Consider the following 23,042-nt stretch of genomic DNA (forward strand, 5'->3'; position numbering starts at 1 on the left):
AAGTCCCTCTCCCTGGTAAAGACTGAAGCAAAATATTCATTCAGGACCTCCCCTACCTCCTTCGCCTCCAGACACATTTTTGCCCCCTTATCCCTGAGCGGTCCTACCCTCACCCTAGTTATCCTCTTGTTAATCACGTACATGTTGAACATCTTAGGGTTTTCCTTAACCCAACTTGCCAAGGCCTTCTTATGTCCCCTTCTAGCTCTCCTAAGTCCCTCTTAAGCTCCTTCCTGGCTACCTTATAACTTTCAAGAGCCCTATCTGATTTTTGCTTCCTTAACCTGAAGTATGCTTCCTTCTTCTTCTTGACTAAACCTTCCACCTCTCTTAACCCTGGTTCCTTCACCCTGCCATCTTTACCTTGTCTCAGCAGGACAAACCTATCTAGAACCCCATGTAAGTGGTCTCTAAACAAACTCCACATTTTTGCAGTGCATTTACCAGAGAACATCTGTTCCCATTTTACCCTCCCAAGTTCTTGCCTAATGCCACGTAATTCGCCCTCCCCCAATTACTTTCCCATAACCTCTGCTCCTATCTTTGTCCATGGCTATGCTAAATGTAAGGGAGTTGTGTTCACTGTCCCCGAAATGCTCGCCCACTGAGAGGTCTTTCACCTGACCAGGTTCATTGCCTAATACCACATCCAGTATGGCCTCTCCTCTGGTCGACCTGTCTACTTACTGATACTTTCTTGTCAAACTAGAGTGTTCTTTAATTGTAAAGGTGCCTGTGCTTTGCAATTCATCAAGCTGTCCCTTCTGCAGGATGTCAGTTCTCAGAAAATCCTTGTTGCTTCTTCTGTGTTCAGGGACATAGCTCACAGGTTGTCTCAGCACAGTTCTAGTTTGTCACATAGATACTGACCAGATGTCAATCATGTGACCTTCCCTCACTGTGTTTCTTCCTTCTGTGGTTTCCAGTATCTCTCAAGCTAGCAGAGTGTCTTCCCAGAGCTGTTGGGATACTTGACTTCTTGTCTCCAGCTACAGTATCATATTGGCAGTTTCCTAATCCTTCCGTACCCCTCCAGAATCTAAGGAATTGGTTGCAACCCATCCATCCATCATCTCAGTAGCCATGTAACTAAGACATTCAGGGACTTACCAGGCTTTAGCCCATTACTTTGCCTAACACAAGTGATGCTATTTAATTCCTACCTGATATTTCATGGCATCTTTTATCGTAAAGATGGATGCAAAATATCTTTTTAACTCCTCTGCCATTTCTTTGTTTCCCATAACTATTTCCCCACCTTCAATCTCCAAGACACCTGCGTTTACTTTGTCCTTTCCCTCCCTTTTTAATGCACTTAAAACATCTCGTTAGTGCTCGTGTTTCTCGTCAGTTCATCCTCACAATTTGTTTCCTGCTCCTTAATTTTTACTCTTTTGCTCGATTCTGAATTAATCCCAATCATGGGCCTGCTAATAACTTTTGTCACCTTATGTTTTCTCCTTCAAATTACTATCCTCCTTAACTTCTCCCCTGCCCCCAGCACCCCTCACAAACCCAAGGAACCAAATGCAGATTGTGTGACCCACTTTGCAGAACACATGTATGGAGTCTGAGAAAGTCCTTAGCTTCCAGTTAACTCTTATTTTAATTTTGTCCTCTCCCACTCTAACCACTCTTTAGCCTCTTAAGCTGGAAAGAGTGCAAAGAAGATTTACAGGAATGTTACCAGGGTTGAGAGCCTGAGTTATAGAGAGGTTGGACAGGCTAGGACTAAATTCCTTGGAGCGTAGGAGACCGAGTGATGACCTTATAGAGGAGTATGAAATCATGAGGGGCATGGAAAGGTGAATATTTAAAAGTACATGGATATGTGACAAACATGAGCACATGGGACAAGCTTAAATGGACATTGTGGTCACTATGTACAAGTTGGGCCAAAGAGCCTGTTTCCAGGCTGCATGACTCTGTGACTCTATCAATGCCCAACATAAGTTTGAGGAAGAGCACCTCATTTTCCATCTGGGCACATTGCACCATTTGTACTCAATATTGGATTCAACAATTTCAGATAAGCAATTTACCTCTCTGGATGTTGCTGGATTTCTCAGTTTTACTTTGTTATTTTCACACGATCACAAGACAAAGGAACAGAATTAGGCCATTCGGCCAATCGAGTCTGCTTCATGAGTTAAACTAAAAAACTATTCCAATCTAGCCCCATATTCCGGCCTTATCCTCATATCCCTTGATACCATGACTAATTAGATACCTATCTATCTCCTCCTTAAATGCCCCCAATGATTGGGCCTACACAACTGTACATGGCAAAGAATTCCATAATTTCACTACCCTCTGGCTAAAGAAATTTCTCCTCATTTCTGTTATAAACCGGTACCCTCTAATTCTAAGATTGTGCCCTCTGGTCCTGGACTCACCCACCAAGGGAAACAGCTTAACCACATCTACTCTGTCCAGTCCTTTCAACATTCTAAATGTTTCTATGAGGTCCCCTCTCATTCTTCTGTACTCCAGTGAGTACAGTCCAAGAGCTGACAAACAGTCATCATAAGTAAGCCCTTTCATTCCGGGAATCATCCTCGTAAGTCTCCTCTGAACCCTCTCCAACATCAGTACATCCTTCCCAAGATATGGGGCCCAAAACTGCACACAGTATTCCAAATGAGGTCTCACCAGTGTTCCATAGAGCCTCATCAACACTTCCCTACTTTTATACACAATACCTCTCAAAATGAATGCCAACATAGCATTCACTTTCTTTACCACTGATTCGACCCTGGTGGTTAACCTTTGGGGTATCCTGCACGAGTACCCCCAAGTCCCTTTGTACTTCTGTACTTTGAATTTTCTCCCCATCTAGACAATAATCTGCCCGTTTATTTCTTTTTCCAAAGTGTACAACGGCACATTTCTCAATATTGAATCTCATCTGCCATTTCTTTGCCCATTCTGTTAAACTATCTAAGTCTCTCTGCAACCTTCCTGTTTCTTCAATACTCCCTACTCCTCCACCTATCTTGGTGTCGTCTGCAAACTTAGCCACAAAACCATTTAGTCCATCATCCAAATCATTAATGTACAAAGTAAAAAGTGGCCCCAACACCAACCCCTGCGGAACACCACTAGTAACTGGCAGCAAACCAGAACAGGATCCCTTTATTCCCACCCTTTGCTTTCTGCCTACCAGCCAATGCTCCACCCATTCTAATATCCTACCTGTAATTTCATGAGCTTTCATCTTATTAATCAGCCTCTTGTGCAGCACCTTGTCGAATGCCTTTTGAAAGTCTAAATACACAACATCCACAGCCTCTCCCTTATCCAACCTACCTGAGATTTCCTCAAAAAACTCCAATAGGTTGGTCAAGCAGGATCTTCTCTTCATGAAACAATGCTGGCTTGGACCTATCTTGCCTTGCACCTCTAGGTATTCCATAACCCCATCCTTGAGGATTGATTCCAATAACTTTCCCACCACCGATGTCAGACTCATAGGTCTGTAATTTCCTTTATGCTGCCTCCCACCTTTTTTATACAGTGGAACTACATTTGCGACCCTCCAGTCCTCCGGAACCATGCCAGAGTCCATCGATTCCTGGAAAATTATCACCAATGCCTCCGCAATCTCTAAAGCCACCTCCTTCAGAACCGGGGGGTGCATCTCATCCGGTCCGGGAGACTTATCTGTTTTTAGTCCATTTAGCTTTCCGAGCACCTCCTCTCTAGTGATCTTGACTGAACTCAGTTCTATCCCAAGACCCCTGACTGTCAGGTATATTGCATGTCCTCCACAGTGAAGACCGATGCAAAATACTCATTTAGTTCCTCATTTTCTTTCTTTTATCTTCTAATGGCTAGAATTTAAAGCAATGATTAACTTAACAACCTTCGTCTGTACCCTTTCACAGACATTTCCTCTGTTGTCTCAACCCCTTCCTCTCCCTGCAACTTAAAACACAGTTCCTTCTCATTGTTTCAGTTCTAAGGGTCATTGACCTAAAACATTGAATCCATTTCTGTCTCCATGGACACTGTCTGACCTGAGTTTTTCCAGCATTTTCTGTTTATGAGGGAAATAGAGTTGGAATAGCAGTTGTGTAATGCATTGAATACATCACTTAAGGTGAAAGAAATATCAAACAGCAGGCTAGAGAATTAAAATCCGACAAAAATGATCACAGTTACAACACTCCTCTCCCAGAAGATAGTAGATTGGCTTCATCATCAACCACGGATAATACCTCCGAAATTCAGCAAACGTAACTAGCTAAACTGCAATTTATATCTTTGCCCATACTCACACAAAAATTCACTTTAAAAATAAGGCTGCAAGAAACACAGTGCAATGCAGTTCAGAAAATAAAGTTAAAAAATCAGCATTATTTTTAAGATTTAACATGTACATAAATTATGAACAAAGTACAGAACAGTACAGCACAGGAACAGGCCCTTCAGCCCACAATGACTGCTCCGAACACGATGCCGAATTAAACTAATTCTCTTCTGCCTGCACATGATCCATATCCCTCCACTCCCTGCCTATTCATGTGTCTATCTAATATCCTCTAAAAACCACCATCATTTCCGGTCCCCCTGGCAGCCCACTTCTAGGCACCTACCACTCTGTGTAAAAAAAACTTTCCCTGCACATCTCCTTTAAAATTTCCTCCTCTCACCTTAAATGCATGTTCTCTATTCCTACCCAGGTAAAAATATTCTGACCGTCTACCCCATCTATGCCTCTCATAATCGTAGAATCAGAATCAGGTTTATTTTCACTGACTTATATGTAGTGAAATTTGTTGTTTTGTGGTGGCAGTACAGTGCAAAAACATGAAATTACTATAAATTACAAAATAAATAAATAGTTGGGGGGGGGGGGGGGGGAGGTTGGGACCGTTCAGAAATCTGATGGCGGAGGGAAGAAGCTGTTCCTAAATCATTGAGTGTGCATCTTCAGGCTCCTGTACCTCCTCCCCGATGGTAGTAATCAGAAGAGGACATGTCCCGGATGGTGAGGGTCCTTAGTGATGGATGCCGTCTTCTTTAGGCACTGCCTCTTTAAGATGTCTTCGATGGTGGGGAGAGTTGTGCCCATGATGGAGCTGGCTGAGTCTACAACCCTCTGCAGCCTCTTTGGATCCTGCATATTGGAGCCTTCATACCAGGCTATGGCGCAGTCAGAATGCTCTCCATTGTATATCTACAGAAATTTGCAAGAGTCTTTTGTGACATACCTTATAAACTTCTGTCAGGTCTTCCCTCAGCCTCTGACACTCCAGAGAAAAAACCCAAGTTTGTCCAAACTCTCCTTTCAGCTCATACTCTCCAGTCCAGGCAGCATCCTGGTAAACCTCTTCTGAACTCTTTCCAAAGCCTCCACATCCTTCCCTGTAATAGGACAACCAGAATTGCACTCAATTCTCCAAGTGCAGCCAATCAAATTTTTATATAGCTGCAACATGACTTCTTGACTCTTATAACTCAATGCCCCGACCAACGAAGGCAAACATACTATATACCTTCTGTACCACCCTATTTATGTGTGTTAACACTTTCAGTGAGCTATGGACTTGGACCCCAAGATCCCTCCATACATCAGTGCTGCTAAGGGTCCTGCCATTATTTGTATACTTTGCCCTTACATTAGACCTCCCAAAGTGCAACACGTCACACTTGCTTGGATTGAACTCCATTTGCCATTTTTCCACCCGTATTTGTAACTGATCTACATTCTGCTGTATACTTTCACAACCGTCGACGCTGCCCACGACTCATCAACCTTTCTGTCGTCTGCAAACTTACTAAACCACCCATCAACATTTTCATCCAAGCTATTTAAATACATCACAAACAACAGAGTCCATAGCACTGATCTCCGTGAAACACCACTGGTCACAGACCTCCAGCCAGAAAAACATCTTTTGCCACTACACTAAATTCTATGGGCAAACCAATTCTGAATTCAGACTACCAAGTCAATGTAGATCCCATGCATCTTAACCTTTGGATCAGCCATTAAGGACCTTGTCAAATGACTTACTAGACAACATCCACTGCCCGACCCTCATCAATCTCATTCATCACCTCCTCAAAAAACTCAATCAAGTTTGTAGGACATGACCTGCCTTGCACAAAGCCAAGCGACTGTCCCTAATCAGGTCATGTTTTTCCAAATGTGCATAAATTCTATCCCTAAGAATCCTCTCCAATAGCTTCCCTACCACTGATGTGAGGCTCATTGGCCTATAATTCCCTGGATGATCTCCATTTCCCCTCTTGAACAAAGGAACAACATTGGCTACTCTAAATATCTTTACATTTGTCTGAACTCAGGAATTCATATTTAATTGAAAGAAGCAGACAATGAATAAAATGTTTAAAAATACTTTATTTAAAACTGCAGGCACTTAATGTAGCTAATAAGTAAAATTTAGACAAGTTACAAATCCTGGTAAAGCCAATGTTTTGCCGCATTGTTCATTTTGCATTGAATACAGTAAAAATGTCTTAAGAGAATTAACAAAATCAGATTAAGCATTCTATGTTTTATATTCATAGCCAAAGTAGTTTTAGATTTCTGATGCAAGAGGTGATTTAATTTTACACTATTAAAATTTTTGTGGACCAATGTCATATCTGGCTGTAACACCAAGCATGAGTTGCTATTTGTAAAAGAAAAATATGTTCCATCTACATGACCGTATTCAAGAAATTTAAAAGGTTGAAGAGCATAACCCAATGACACAACCTGATCTTGCACTAAAACCATGAGTTGGGTACCTGAGCATAATCCAAGTTCCAAAACTAAATCCAGCATTTAGGGATATGTAGTTTCTTGTGTGACATGTATGCAGTACATGTATTTTAAATGAATGCACATAAAGATTAATGGTGAATGTGAAGGTAATTAGTGTAATTACACTTGGGTAACCCAAGTTACAGAATAAACAGGAATAAATATTCCGAGAGAGAGAGAGAGAGAGAGAGAGAGAGAGAATACAATTTAAGGAAAGTAATTAAGGTTTAATTTCTCTTGATGTAAATCTTTATATTTACAAAGTTGCTATAATTTCATGCATTAATATCTGCTGTAAAAAGATAAGATTACAGATTAGATAAAGCACACTTCATTATATCATTGATTCTTGAATATGAATGGCTAACATGAGATGAAATGATTTCCATCATTGACAACTGATATTATGCTGGAGAGAAATTAGGGCTAGCGATAATTCCAAGATTTATTTTACTCTTTTCTTAAATCTAAAGAAACTATTCCATATGATTAAAATACTGAAGACAGCCAAGAGTGCGCAGCTTCGGGAAAAAACAAGTGGCTACAGCTTTCAAACTGAAACAAATAATTATCATGCATTTTGTAGAATTGATATTCAGGATTATAATTAAATATTATTGTAATCCAGTTGCAGTATTAGTGTACTATTTGGCATCCTGTCAAGACCTCATCTTGCAGGAAAATAATCACTGACCCTTTAAGAATTGCAACCAAAGGAACAAGTTTCACTTCTCATCCCTTTTGCAATTAATTCTTAAGGAAGTGTATGGAAAATTAAGGCCACGACTTTGCATGAAGAGACAATTATGGAAGTAATTGAACAGATTAGTAAAGATAAGCAAGCACAAATATACAAGAAAGTAAGTCTAAATATCACCAACAATAATATTTCTTTAAATTATCTGTGATCTTCAACCCCAATAATTTGAATAGCATTTTCAACTTTAATATATATTTTTTTTCAAAAAAAAGTCCGCAAAGATTCTTTGTGGAAAATGTAAGATTTGAACAAACTGCTGCATTTGGATGTGAATGCTGAAAATCACCTACGTATGTTAGAAACAACTTGGGGATTTTAAATATTGCTGTATTTTAACAACTTGCAGTATGGAAATAATACCTATTTTTCAACTGAGCAGTAAAACACTGAATATTTTACTGTATACAATAATAGACTTTCAAAAACTGCTTCATTCAGATCCCTTTAAACATATGGATTAAATGTAAAATTGATATATTGTGAACCAATTGTATATAAATATGCTTTGGATTAAAATATCCAGACTGTGCAAGTTCTTGTACTTAAAGTTCAAGAAATGACTTAATAATTTCAAAAATATTAACCACCATCTTGGCTTACAAGGGCGTATCACCTTCTCATCTTTGCAAGAATTTAGCCAACATCACAGCATTTTGTGAAGTGTTTTATGCCCAGACGTACCCTCATTAAACATTACCTCTGGAAAAATTCTGACATATTCTCACTGATTGACTAAACCATTCCAGCAAAATATCTTAAGTCGTCAATAAATCTTCTATATACCACAATGTATTTAGTCCAGAATTTAACTGAACTCATGATGGTGTATTTTTCAGTTGAAGTAATGTACTCTGGTTGCGAATACTTTGTGATAAAGTCCCACCTTATAAGTCACACTAATTCTTCTAGGCAGTGCAGGTACCATGATTCAAGCACAATTTTGTGTTTATATCTGACAAACATAAATTCTTTATGTTTGTCAAATATAAACATTAAATTGTGCTTTTCACAATTTCATTAAGTCCCAATAGTTAGAACTCACCAGAAATACGTTTGGCATTCTCTTTGATGCTCTGTAATTAAAAGTTTATTTCTCTCAAAACAACTCCTTCCATAAAGGAACTTACCATGCACGGTCTTTGGCTTAATAACTGTTCATGTTCAGAGATCCAAAAAATCAGGAACAGGACATATACAAATGTAATAACTCTGCAGCTGTACAGCAATCCAAGCCTACCCACAGCAAATATACTAAAGTGTCTGTATAATCGCGTTGAACCAAACTTCAGGTATAAGATGGATCAAACGTATGGCCACTGGGCAAATTATACAAGTTCACCCCAAAATAACTTAAGCATCCATTTAAGCAAAATAAATCACTTATGATGTCACATTTTACTGGTTTATAAGTCAGATCATACTTTGATCATTAAGACTCCACCAGTACTTAACATTTGAATGGCAGGAGATGGAGAAGCTCTCACTTATCTCCTAAATCATGCAAAATATGATGTATAGACCAGCAGGGAAAATTGGTAACAAATATTGAACAAATATGCATTTTTAGTGATTTTTGGAAAGCTGTAAAGCAGAAGTGTAAAAAAAATCTTGACATTTTCATAATTCCAATAGAAGTGTCATACATGCAAGACAAATACTGTGTTAATAATTAGCAAAGATTATGTGTCATTGAACGCTGCGATTAGAAACATTACATCAACACTAAAACCACAAAGCCACTCTGTTTCATTTTACGCTTCCAGTGCACCAGATGTAGAACATTTTACTTATCAAAAGCTATTATTTCCGTCACTCTTTCCAAAATGGACAGGACCAGGCAAACTTGTCAATTTACTGATACCACGGAGTTTTCCGAACCCAACGGAGAGTGAAGCCTGCATCCGTTCTGATCTTGATGGAAGCAGCCTCTGCTTCCCGTACAGTTTCCTTAACAGACTGCATCAGATTTTGAGCATTGTGAACCAACATTTCTGTAGCCTGACGGGAAATATTGAAGAGCCACATAAATGATAAATAGAAGCAAGGTTAGCAACAAGATCTTGAAAAATTACAACAGCTTCTAAAAATTGCCTACAATTCTATTATGAACATGCCTTGTTTAAAATCTGTCTGGCAGGGGTGGGGGGGGAGTCAATTAGTTTTAAACCTGTCACTATTAAAATTCCATCCATTCTTTTTCATTGCTGGGTTGCAGATACTATTAATCAATAATCCCAAGCAAAATGCATTAGGGGAGCAGTTTCTCTACTTGCCTGCAGTAATTCAAGGTCTTCAATTTAGGATAGCCAATAAATGTTGGCCTTATAAGCCATGTCAACTTCCTGTGCATGAATATAAAAACAATGTACAAATTTGTGGAATTTGTGAAATGTGTCTGGGAAAGTTTCCTGAGTCAATATATAGAGGGCCCTACTCAGGAGGGTGCAATACTCCTCTCAGGGAACAAAGTAGGGCAAGTAACTGAAGTGCCAGTCAAGGAGCACTTTGGCTCCAGTGATCATAATTCTACTAGCTTTAAGATAGTGATGGAAAAAGATATGTCAGGTCCACAGGTTCGGGTCCTAAACTGGAGCAAGGCTAATTTTGGGGGAATTAGGCAGGATCTAGCACAGGTCGATTGGGTTAGCCTGTTTGAAGGGAAAGGAACAAATGGCAAGTGGGAGGCTTTTAAGAGTGTGATATCAAGGGTCCAGGGACAGCATGTTCCTATTAGGGTGAAGGGTAAACCTGGCAAGTTTAGAGAACCTTGGTTGATGAGAAATATTGAGGCTCTGGTCAAGAAAAGGAAGAAAGCATATATTGGGTTTGGGAGGTCGGGGAGAAGTGAATCCCTTGATGACTACAAAAAGATTATGAATACTCTTAAGCAGGAAATCAGGAAGGCTAAGAGCGGGTATGAGATGAATCTGGCAGGTAAGGTTAAGGAAAATCCCAAGAGGTTCTGTAGCTATATTAAGAGTAAAAGGGTAGGTAGGGAGAGAGTAGATCCCCTTAGAGATTAGCAGGGCTGCCTACGTCTCGAGCCACAGAAGATGGGTGGGATTTTTAACAAATATTTCTCCTCAGTGTTTACTGAGGAGAAAATCATGGTTGCTCAAGAGAAAGGAAACTGCTGGGGCCTTGACCAGTATCTTTGTATCCTCTTTGACCACAGGCGAGATCCTGGAGGACTGGCGAGTGGCTAATGTTGTTCCTCTATTTAAGAAAGGAACAAGGGAAAATCAGGGGAACTATAGACCGGTGACTCTCAGGTCAGTTCTAGGGAAATTGCTGGAGAAAATTCTTTGATATAGGATATACGAGCATCTGGAATCCAATGGCTTGATTAGGGAAAGCCAGCATGGCTTTGTGCGGGGCAAGTCATGTCTTACTAAACTGGTTGAGTTTTTTGACAAGGTGATGAGAAAGATTGATGAAGGTAGAGCTGTGGATGTCACCTATATGGACTTCAGTAAGGCATTTGAAAAGCTTCCACATAATAGGTTAATCAAGAAAGTTTGGATACATGGGGTCAGTGGAGAATGGCTGTGTGGATCCAGAACTGGCTTGCCCATAGAAGACAGAGAGTGGTGGTTGAAGGGACTTATTTGGGCTGGAGGCCTGTGAGTAGTGGTGTTCCGCAGGGATCTGTACTGGGACCTCTGCTGTTTGTGATGTACATAAATGACCTGGATGAGTATGTTGATGGGTGGGTTAGTACGTTTGCAGACGATACCAAGATTGGTGGAGTTGTGAATAGTGTGGAAGACTGGCAACGGATACAGTGTGATATAGATCAGTTGCAGATGTGGGCAGAGAAAAGGCAGATGGAGTTTAACGCGGATAACGTGAGGTGTTGCACCTTGGTGGGACTAATGTCAAGAGGCAGTACACTCTTAAGGGCAAGACCCTTAACAGTGTTGAAGAGCAGAGAGACCTTGGGGTGCAAATCCATGGCTCACTGAATGTGGCTACACAGGTAGATAGGGTAGTAAAGAAGGCTTATGGAATGCTTGCTTTCATTAATCGAGGTATTGAGTACCGGAGTCAAGAAGTTATGATGCATCTCTATAGAACTCCAGTCAGGCTGCATTTAGAGTATTGCATACAATTCTGGTCACCTCACTACAGGAAGGATGTCAAGGCTTTAGAGGGAGTGCAGAGGAGGTTTATTAGGTTGCTGCCTGGATTAGGGGGCAATGTGCAATCAGGAGAGGCTGGACAAATTTGGGCTCTTTTCTCTGGAGCGGCGGAGGCTGAGGGGTGATCTGTTGGAAGTGTATAAAATTATGAGGGGCATAGATAGAGTGGACAAGCAATATCTTTTCCCCATTATTGAGCGTTCCAGTACCAGAGGGCATGCACTTAAGGTGAGAGGGGATAGGTGCAGAACAGACGTCTGGGGTACATTTTTTTTTTACTTAGAGAGCGGTGGATGCCTGGAATGCATTGCCTGATAGGGTGGTGGAGGCAAATTCATTGGGTGCTTTTAAGAGGGGCTTAGATGGGCACATGAATGAGGGGAAAATGGAGGGATATGGGCATTCTGTAGGTAGGAGGGAATAGCTATGTCGGTACAACATTTTGGGCTGAAGGGCCTATTCTGTGCTGTACTGTTCTATGAAACAAGTGGAGATATTTTGGAGGACATTCATATTATGAGGGAGGAAGTATTGCAGCCTTACAGAGAATTAAGATGGACAAACCCCCACCTGACCAAGTGCATCCTCAGACTTTGTGAGAAGCTAGAGAAGAAAATGCGCAGACCCTTGCAGAGATACTTGCTTCATCGATAGCCACTGGTGAAGTTCCCAAAGACTGGAAGGTGGCTAATGTTGTTCCATTGTTTAAGGGTAGCAAGGACATCAGTAGTGGGGAAGTTACTGGAGGGAATTCTGAGGACATCTACCAGCATTTGGATAGACAGAGTCTGATTAGGAGAAGTCAGCATGAATTTGTGTGCTGAAAGTCGTGCTTGACGAATCTTTTAGATTTTTTTTGAAGAGGTAACCAAAAAGGGATATCTTTATTAGTCACATGTATATTGAAACACACAGTGGATGTTGTCTATTTGGACTTCAGCAAGGCCTTCGACAAGGTCCCGCATGGTGGGCTGGTCTGGAAGGTTAGATCCCATGGAATCCAGGGACAGCTAGTTAGGTGGATTCAAAATTGGCTCAGGAGGTAGGAAGCAGAGGGTGGTGGTTGAAGGTAGCTTTTCCAGAATGGAGGCCGGTGACTAGTGGTGTGCCGCAAGGGTCGATGTTGGGACCCCTGTTATTCGTAATTTATATAAATGATCTGGATGTGAACGCACAAGGCCTGATCAGTAAGTTTGAGGATAACACAAAATTCAGAGGTGGTGTTGATGGTGAAGAAGGTTATCGTAGATTACAGGGGGATCTTGATCCATTGGGGAAGTGGGCTGAGGAGTGGCAAATGGATTTCAATACAGCCAAGTGTGAGGCGATGCATTTTGGAAAGTCAAACCAGCATTATACTATGAGTGGTAGGGCACTAGGGAGTATAATGGAACAGAGGGACCTAGGAGTACAAGAGCATAGTTTGTTGAAAGCGACGCCACAGGTAGACAGGGTGGTAAAAAAGGCGTTTAGCACACTGGCCTTCATCAGTCAGGGCACTGAGTAAAGGAGTTGGGACATTATGTTGCTGGTGAGGCTGCACTTGGAGCACGATGTACAGTTTTGGTCACCCTGTTATAGGAAAGACATGGTTAAACTGGAAAGAGTGAAGAAAAGATTTATAAGGATGTTACCAGGACTAGAGGGCCTGAGGTATAGGGAGAGGTTGGCCAAACTAGCTCTTTATTCCTTGGAACGTAGGGGAATGAGAGGTGACCTTATAGAAATGTTTAAAATTATGAGAGGCAAAGATAAGGTGGACGGTAACAGTCTTTTCCCCAGGGTAGGGGAGTCCAAAACTAGGGGGCATAGGTTTAGGGTGAGAGGGGAAAGATTTAAATGGGACCCGAGGGGCAACTTTTTCCACACACAGGGCAGTGAGTATATGGAACGAGCTGCCAGACGAAGTGGTTGAGGCAGGTACAACAGTGTCATTTAAAGAGCACTTGGATAGGTACATGGAAGGGCGGGGCTTGGAGGGATATGGGCTGAACGCAGGAAATTGGGACTAGCTGGGTGAGCACAGTTGTCAATATGGATTGGTTGGGCCAAAGGGCCTGTATCTGTGCTGTATTGCTCTATGACTCTAAATGCATTTCTTTTTATTCAGTTATGGGATGCCATAGTTCACTGCCCATCCATAAAATGTATTTAATAGAATAGGTGCAAGTCAACTACATTGCTTGGTTCTGTAGTCGATTATAATCCAGACCAAGTAAGGAGAGCAAAATTCCTTCCTGAAGGACTAAGTGGGTTTCTGCAGCATTCCAGTAGTCTTGTGGTCAACTATTACCTAATTCTAGCCTTTTTGTTCAAACTTATTTGTTAACTGAATTTACATTTCCCAGCTATCATTGTGTGTTTTGAATCTTTGCCTACCACTATTACTAATTCACATGTTTTTAAAAGATTCTAATTAAATTACTTTTATGGAGGAGGAAGAATTAGGTCAATTAAACTATTAGTACTGGAAAAGTAATTAAAGGCAATATCAAATGATTCTGATGACCCGAGCAAGGCAAATGCAGAATCTATATGCACTGTGCCTGCTAACAGCAGCTTTTGTTCCCTTTCTAAGCAGCAGACTGTATTTTTATGGTGTCTGTTTCATGTCAGGACTACACCACTTAAAGTTATAAACAAAATCCAAGTAAAATTATATTATTAAGAGGACTTAAGTATTAACCAGGGCTGGTGTCAAAGCCACAACGATAAAGCAAATCAACACAGATGCACCTCAAGGCTGCATGCTCAGCTCCCCGCTCTACTCTCTATATACACATGACTGTGTGGCTAAGCAGATGACAAATCACAGCTGACCGGAGCGAGATAGGACACCTGGTTGAGGGGTGCCACAACAACAACAACCTCTCACTCAGCATCAGCAAAACCAAAGAGCTGATTGTCAACTGAAGGAAGGGGAAGGAGGGCAAATGTGCTCCAGTCTATATTGGGGGATCGATGGTGGAGAGAGTCAGCAGCTTTAAATTCCCAGGCATTAACATATCGGATGACCTGTCTTTGGCCCAGCACATAGATGCAATTATAAGGAAAGCGGACCAATATCTTTACTTTCTTAGGAGGTTAAGGAGGTTCGGCTCATCACCAAACACTAACTTTTACAGATGTACTGCTGAAAATATCCTGACTGGTTGCATCATGGTCTGGTACAGCAATTTGAATGCACAGGAATGCAAGAAGCTGCAGAGAGGAGTGGACTCAGCCTAATACATCAGGGGCACATCGTGCCCTGCCACCGGTAGTATCTGCAGGAGGTGCTGCCTCAAGAAGGCAACATCCATCAAAGATCCCCACCATCCAGGCCATGCCATCTTCTCACAGCTACCATCGGGCAGGAGGTACAGAAGCCTGAAGTCCCACACCACCAGGATCAAGAACCTTGAACCACCTGGCAGAACTCTAATCACTGCAGTTTAGCAACATTACGATCACTTTGCACTAAAATGGACTTATTTTTTGTTCTAATTGTGTTCTTTCTTGTAAAAATGGTGTATAATTTATATTTAATTTATGTTTTTCTTGTGAATGTTGATTATGTGATGCTCTGTGCCTGTGATGCTGCTGCAAGTAAGTTTTTCATTGCACCTGTGCACACATGGACTTGTGCACCTGACAATAAACTCGACTTAACTTCATCTTTCCTGTTAGTTTGAAGCAAAAAACTTCTGGAGGAGCTCAGTGGGTTCTGAGCTCACAGAAGCAGCATCTGTGGAGGCAAAAGGATTATTCAAGACATTGACTATCCCTTTGCCTTCATAGATGCTGCTTGACCAGCTAAGCTCTTCCAGAAGTTTTTTTTTGCTCCAGGTTCCAGCATCTGCAATCTGTTGTGTCTCCAGGTTAATTTGAACTTCATCATCATTTCCAGTAATTAAAAGATCTCACCTGCTCAGATTCTTCCTCACTAATGTTGGTCCTCCCCAACATTGTAGCTTTCACAGTGGAGAGAATTTTAAGCTGTGTGCTGATAGTTGGAATACGTTCACACACCTGTGATTAACAAAAGAAAGTGAGTACGTGAGCAGGAGAAAAACTACACAATACCATTACTGAACACCCAATTTGCTTCCTTTTTGCTTGGTCTGTCGACAATGTGGTCAAGATTGAATTTATTGTTCATCTCATCTTTTCACATTCGAACGATTCCAAATACCACAACCCTTTCTGAAGAGTTTCATTTATGATTAGTATTTGACTTTATCAAGTTCTTCCAATTGAACTTGGGTAATTTGAACATTTGAAAGACAATTTTGAAAAATATCGTTCCCACCGATGAAAGGAATTATTATCCTGATGATTTTCTTTATTGTTCAGAGTTAATTTGGCATACCTGTAGGAGATTAGTTCTGATTCGCTTATCAGTGCACTGCTTGGCAACCTCTTTTGCCAGTCGTGTCACTTCATCAGATGCTTTGGCTATGTCCTTAGCACAGTGAATAAGAGCTCGTTTGTTTCCACTGCCACCACGCACCAGTCGAGACATTTCTGCCATCAACAAGGCCATCCTCTTAGCAGCACCAATGATGTCATTACCCTGATGAACAAAATCACAATTAAACATCTGCCAAATCAAGGGTCTATTGATTTTCTTTTGTTTTGAAAAATTAAGTACATAGCCTCAAATTATTACATCTAAAAATAATTTTCTTGATTGTTTACAGGAACCTCAACCAGTCCACAGTCCAACCCTACAAACTGATTTGGAAGTTTAAAATTCATTTTTATTGTCATAAGTAATCAATAAAGTTTTAGTACAATTTACCAGGCTGGTTTTATCTGTTTAAAGAGCACTTTAAACTCACAATTTTAGAAATAACCTTCAGTGCTGAAAGACGAAAAATATTACAGCCCAAGCCTTCAATAGTGTTATGGACTTTCAGGAACAAAGTTGTTTCTTGATAGCTTCAACCACAGTTAAAACCAACTTCAAACCAAAGTACATTCCAACTTCATCTAAATGTGCCAGCTATAAAGTATTTTCATTGCAAAGCAGAAATTCACCCCAACAGGTAGAAATTTAGTAACAAAAATGATTGCTGTAACCATGGTAAAATTACAAATGTTATTTTTTTAAGTTGGTGTATAATGAGAAATAAAAGGCTATTTTTAATCATATCTGAAGCTGCAAGAATGAAGAAAATTAACTCTAACTCTCCCCATAGCTCAAAAATGATAAGCAGTAAAGACCAGCAGATCATGGATTTGATTCCCAGTCTATGTTCAGTTCAGCTTATCTTGCCATGGTCAGTAACTTCAGTCACCCAGATTTAGAGGGGAAGCAATGTGTGTGTTCCACTTCTGAACCTGACAGGAAATTGATGCATTAAAGCCGATTCCGTCACCTACAATTCAGTGGTCTTTAGGTCAGGTTCCACTGAACACTGTGGGAACATCGGGTGTAGAATCAGAGGATGATAAGCACAAATGGAGTCTGATATCAGCTGCAGTCAATGTGCTAGAAGCAGAATGCCCAAAATACTATTCTAGGTTAGCACAAAATTCAACAACAGATCTTATTTGTGTTTATCTACCAAAGTCCAGATGTGGAAGGGGTGGTCCGATATACTTCTTTGGTGTGTGGTTCAACATTTGGGCCAGCTGCAATTCTAGCAGGAGTCCTCAGGTGAGAGGGAGAGAGGTTGGCTGGAAGTGGAAGAGTGCAGGCTGATAGCAGTGTATGGTGGTGCTATGGGGCAGGAACTGGCCTTTTACTCCTACCTTCTATAAGCTCGGTAAGAAAAAAAACCTATTTCTTCAAAACTTCCAACAGTCCTTTCAAGGACTATTATTTAGAACTCAAAACTGAATGGGACACACATCAGCTCATATGAGACCGTTATTAAGAAAACAAACCTCACTTGTATTTCTTCAATCTTTCCTCAAAGGCTTTAAAACACTGAAATATTTATCCAGGCCTTTTAAAAGTTTTATTTTCCCACCACTTTCAGTCCGTCTCCTTGTATATTCTCCGCTCCCTAGACGTGGGAGAAGAGGTTGTGCATAGAAATGTACAGTACAGGAATAGGTCCTTCAGCCCATGACATCTGTGCCAAACATGATGTCAATCTAACCTAATCTCATCTGCCTGCACATGGTCTACATGCCTCTATCCCCTGCCTATTCATGTGTCCATCTAAATGCTTCAACCACCTGACAGTGCATTCTGTGTAAAATAAAACTTGCCTTGTAAATGTCCTTTATACTTTGCTCCACTCACCTTAAATCTATGCCTTCTAGTATTTGATATCTCCACCCCAGAAGAAGGACTCTGACCATCTACCCTATGCCTCTCATAATTTTATACACTTCTATCAGGTCACCTTCAGCTTCTGATCCTCCAGAAAACAATCCAAGTTTGTCCAACTTCTCCTCACAGCTAATACTCTCTGATCCAGGCAGCACCCTTTTCTGTATCCTCTCCAAAACCTCCACATCCTTCCTGTAATAGGGCAGCAAAACTACACACAAAACTCCAAATGTGGCCTAACCAAAGTTTTATTCAGCTGCAATATGACTTGCCAATTTTTAAAATCAACACCCTGACTGCTGAAGGCAAGCATGCCACATACCTACTTTACCATCCTCTCTACTTGTGTTGCCATTTTCAGGGAGCTATGGACTTGCACCCCAACATCCCTCTGTACATCAATGTGCCTAAGGGTTCTGCCATTTACTGTATACTTTCCTCATAAATTTGACCTCTGACATGTGCAACACTTCACATGTCTGGATTAAACGCCATATGCCATTTCTCTGCCCATTTTTCTATCTGGTCTATATCCAGCTGTATCATTTGACAACCTTCATCATTGCTCAGAACTCCACCAATTTTCATGTAATCTGCAAACTTACTAATCAGCCCATCTACATTTTGTCCAAATCATATATAATCACAAATAGAGGTCTCAGTACAGATCCTTGTGGAACACCACTGGTCACAGACCTCTGGTCAGAATAACACCCCTCCACCACTACCCTCTGTCTTCTATATCCAAGCCAATTTTGAATTCAGTCTACCAAGTATCTGTGGATACCCCATGGATCCCATGTGCCTGGATCAGCCGACCATGCAGGACCTCATTAAAAGCTTTACTAAAGTCCACGTGGACAACATCCTTTACCCCATCCTCATTAATCATCTTCATTACTGCCTTGTGACTCTCTCCGCGCTCTCTAAACCCACATTGTGGCTGTTAACAATGCTGCCTCGTAGCACCAGACACACACATTCAATCCTGACCTCTGGTACTGTGTGAAGTCTATATGTTTTCCCTGTGACTGCATGGATTTCCTCTGGGTATTCTGTATCCCTCTCACATCCCAAAGACATGCGAGTTGTTACGTTAATCAGCTAGTGTAAATTGCCGACTGTCCAAGTGGGCAGTAGACTCTGGGGATAATTGGTGGAATGTGGGGTGAATAAAATAAGATCAGTGTAAACAGGTGATCAATTGTTAGAGTGGAGTTGTTGGGCTAAAGGGCCCGTTTCCATGCTGTTTGTTTTTGCAACTATGACTAAAGCATTCGTTGCCCTTTCTCTTTAACAATACCACCAGCTACTTGTAAGTTAAAAAAAAAATTAAATTACATTTATTTACTTGTATTGAGGTCAGATTAGTATTATCCACAAAGGTACTGATTAGTCAATAAACTTTACCATTTTGTTATCAGTTTGAAAATTCTTTTGCAGTGCACATCCGTTAACTATCTTGTCAAACTAAATGTAAAGAGAATAAGTTTCTCGCCAATGAGACGGTAATGTTGGTAAAAGCAAACCAACGGTTGCAAACTCATGCAATTGAAAATAAAAACTTAAATAAGCTTTCTACTTTAAAAAAATACTATTGGCGTGAAAGGACTAGACTAAGAGCAATAATGCAGTAGTCTTTGTGAAAATTTACTCTAGAAATTTTCCATAAAAGTTCAAGCTTCAAAGTTACATCCAAATCCTTCAATTCCTGTTTCTTAGTTTAACTGTTTTAATATGTCAATCATTGTTATTACTAAAAGCTAAACAATAATAAAAAAAACATTGTACAAAATGGCACACAGCAAACAATCTGCTTTAATATGCAAGGGCATGATCGAAAACAGAATCAGGCATTCAAGTGAGCATTCCAAAGAACTGCAATACACAGATGAAATGTTAGTAAAAGCAGTGATGAATACATGCTATCTTACCTACAAAATTAATCAAAAGCTTCTAGCACTGAAAAGTCAAGTAAAATTAATCCAGACTAAATATACAATGAACATATAAACTTCATTCAACGGCACAAACACTTCTTGTTAGTAAGGCTGCAATCTAAAAAGGAAGAATGTCCATTATATACTTTTGAAAAGCAAAATTTTAAGAATAAGATATGCTGCACAGCAGAAGATTCACTCTGCTTTAGCTAAATAGTAGCTTATGATAAATAGCCTCATTTACTTAGTACCTCTAATATAAACATATTGAGGCACTTAAATTTTAAACACGCTTTAGATTGCTTTATGTTAAGAAATCCCAAATAAACGTTTTTTTCCACACCGAAATTGATGGATTTTTTTTCTTCTTTGAAATACTGAAATTATTACAAAGAACTGAAAACAGTGGCCATCCAGATAAAACAGAGGGACTACATGTTTTTTTGGGCCTTAACCCAACCATTCTGCTGGGTTTAAGGTAGTCTCTGCCAAGCTACAAGTGACTTGGGATGGGACTAGAATTTTATCCATAATCAAGGAAGATTGTTCAGCTATTAATAACTGCAAGCAGTTTTCTCCCACACTGGACACTAGAGGCGATATACATTGGCTTAGTGGTTTCTTTGGATAAGGTAGGCACTCTGGTCAGAGTGGAAGAATTCTAAGTTTTTTTCTTCACTTCATACTGGCAACAAGGAGTAAGATATTGGAGATTAAATATCCCTTAAAGGAATGGTTTACCATTAAATAAATATTAAAACAATCCAATATGAAATGCAATCTCCAGTTTCCATTAACACCACTTGGAAACTCTACCAATCTCAGTACTAAAGCCATTTTGACTCATGGGCAGAAATGTTCCATCCATTTCTCAATATTGAAGCATACTTTCTGTTTGTGTCAGCAAAGGTGACAACATTACTTGTCTCTCTGGGCTAGGTTACGCTGATGGCTGACTGGTGGTTCCCTGGGGGAAGCTGCCATGTGCTGCAGTGCACACATCATCTTGTTCTGAACCTCCGCCCCAAAGCTCAGCAAATGCTGGAGGTCAGATGCAGGCACACTGAGGAGCTGGAGACAGTTCATATCTGGCTCCTCAACTTTATGCCAGCCAAAGTTGGTACGTCCAGCATATAGCCCTACTCATTGGAAAGGGAGCACAAACCTTCACTAAACAGGTAAATGAAGGTGTTTTTGTTTAACTTTATTTTCAATTAACATATTAGTTAAATGTGTTGTAGCATTCATATTTTTATTACTTTGAAAAATAATCTTTTTAAATGTATCTGATCAGAGACATCTGGATTAAAAGATCTTCTGACAGTATGGCTGGCCTGTGGGTAGAGTCTTAGTTTCCACTGTCCAAGGACTAGTTGGCAAATGGCCTGCTCCAGCTCACCATATGTAATGGCCCAGCAGCAATACAGACAGACAGACAGGCAGTTGCATATGCCCGGCTGCAGGAAGCCGGTGTATCATGGGAGGCAGCCATAAGGCACATGCCTTCTAAACCTATCTGGCCCAATGTCTTTAGACTCTTATGTAAAGGAATAATGGAGAAGTACAATTATTCCTCTTAGATAATTCTAGTAATAAAGCAGGGAAGTGAACTTCCTTTTACAATTCTTTGTGGTAAGCAACCTAACTACTGATCCACATTCATAATAGCTCAAGTCTGATTGAATTTCAAATGTGATCCCATAATTCTAATTATCATGAGGGTCAATTAACTATAATCATAAAAGAATGACAGCTTTACTCACAAATGGATATTTAAAAAAAAATTAAAATCCTTAAAGCCAATTATTTCAGTCAACTGTAATGAAATTGAACTTGGTATGATTAAAGCCTAAGGGACTACATTTTAAAAATTTGGAGAAAGCTTTATGATTTTCTTTGGATGCATACATTGTGCTAGATTCTCCACCAATGCAAAATCTGACCCAAATTATCTTAAAAGCATTTCTAAAGACATTTCTGCAGACAGTCTTCCTTTAACAGTTACTGCCAGACCAATCTCCATTTTTTTTTAATATCCATCTCAGTAGTATCCCTTGGGAAGAAACAGCACAGACAATTTAAATGACTTAATGAAAAAAGGTTATAACATATTTACAATCTGGAAGTCATTCAGAAACTGTCATCTATGGCTTCACAGGCAATAGAGAAACTGCAATGTTCACAGTTGACAATGGAGATCTCAATGTACTCAGTTAGCCAGCGAGTAAAAATGCTTCTAAATGCATCAAAGTCAACTTTTTTTTTAATTAACTGCTAACCTTGATGAGGAAACCATGTGAAGCCAATTTCAGTTCTTCAAGAATGCAGACAAACATTTTACTTCAGGCTCACAAAATCCAGCAAGAATCTGCGGTGGTGCAAGTGGGCTAACACTTTTAAAGACCAGATGCAAACGAATCAACTGCCACTGGGAAAAACTGAAGAGTACCTTACTAGACCATTTTCTTGCTTCTCGATGCAAAGACTGAGCTGCAGCCAGAATTGGCTGGTTAACTGGCTGATTTGCAGGCATTAAAAGTAGCTCAGGCTCGTACTCATCTTCATTGTCAGAGGGAAGAGTCAACTCAACATCATCGTCATCATCATCATCATCATACACATCTACATCAGCCTCAAGTGCTTCACTTGCCTCATCAGTCACATCAGGCTTAGTGGTACCGTGTGCAGAGGGAGGATGGAAAGACAGTGAAAGTTAGTAGAAGAGACAGGAGGAGGAGAGAGGATATGTATGGAGTTATTTTAGCAACTGGTTATCTTCGCATCCTGTAAAGGATGAAAGGGCAAAAGAGTACCTAGGAGATTCATTAAGGGAACAACAATTTTGTTTTAGTTTATGACTTAACATTTTACAAGCTGAAAAAACAAATGAATCATGCCTCAAGGAAAGACTTTTCCCCAGAAATCCCTCCCCAACCCACAGAACAAGAAAGGTGAAAAAAACTTTCCCATACATACAGTGGCTCATCTTTAGACCACTTACACAAATAAACATTTGAACACAGGAAAGATAACTGGATTGGTTGCCAATTAGCATTGGAGACAAAATGCAATGGCATATAAAAGTTAGGATACTGAAAAACACTGGGATGATGAGACAATGAGAGAGGGTAAAGGAAGGAATTACCATAAGATA

The 23,042-nt window shown here is 40.3% G+C and overlaps 1 protein-coding gene across 1 annotated transcript in view; it reads right to left on the reverse strand.

Annotated features, from left to right (window-relative positions):
• Positions 1-6,352: 6,352 nt before the first annotated feature.
• LOC127584625 (vinculin-like) overlaps positions 6,353-23,042 on the reverse strand; it is a 158,348-nt gene continuing 141,658 nt past the window's right edge. The window contains 3 exon segments of the mRNA XM_052041443.1: positions 6,353-9,536; positions 15,587-15,691; positions 16,032-16,235. Of these exon segments, the coding sequence (XP_051897403.1) occupies positions 9,390-9,536; positions 15,587-15,691; positions 16,032-16,235 (456 nt within the window). The 3' untranslated portion in view covers positions 6,353-9,389.

This window comes from Pristis pectinata, chromosome 30, assembly GCF_009764475.1.
Source record: "Pristis pectinata isolate sPriPec2 chromosome 30, sPriPec2.1.pri, whole genome shotgun sequence".
NCBI classification, from domain to species: domain Eukaryota; kingdom Metazoa; phylum Chordata; class Chondrichthyes; order Rhinopristiformes; family Pristidae; genus Pristis; species Pristis pectinata.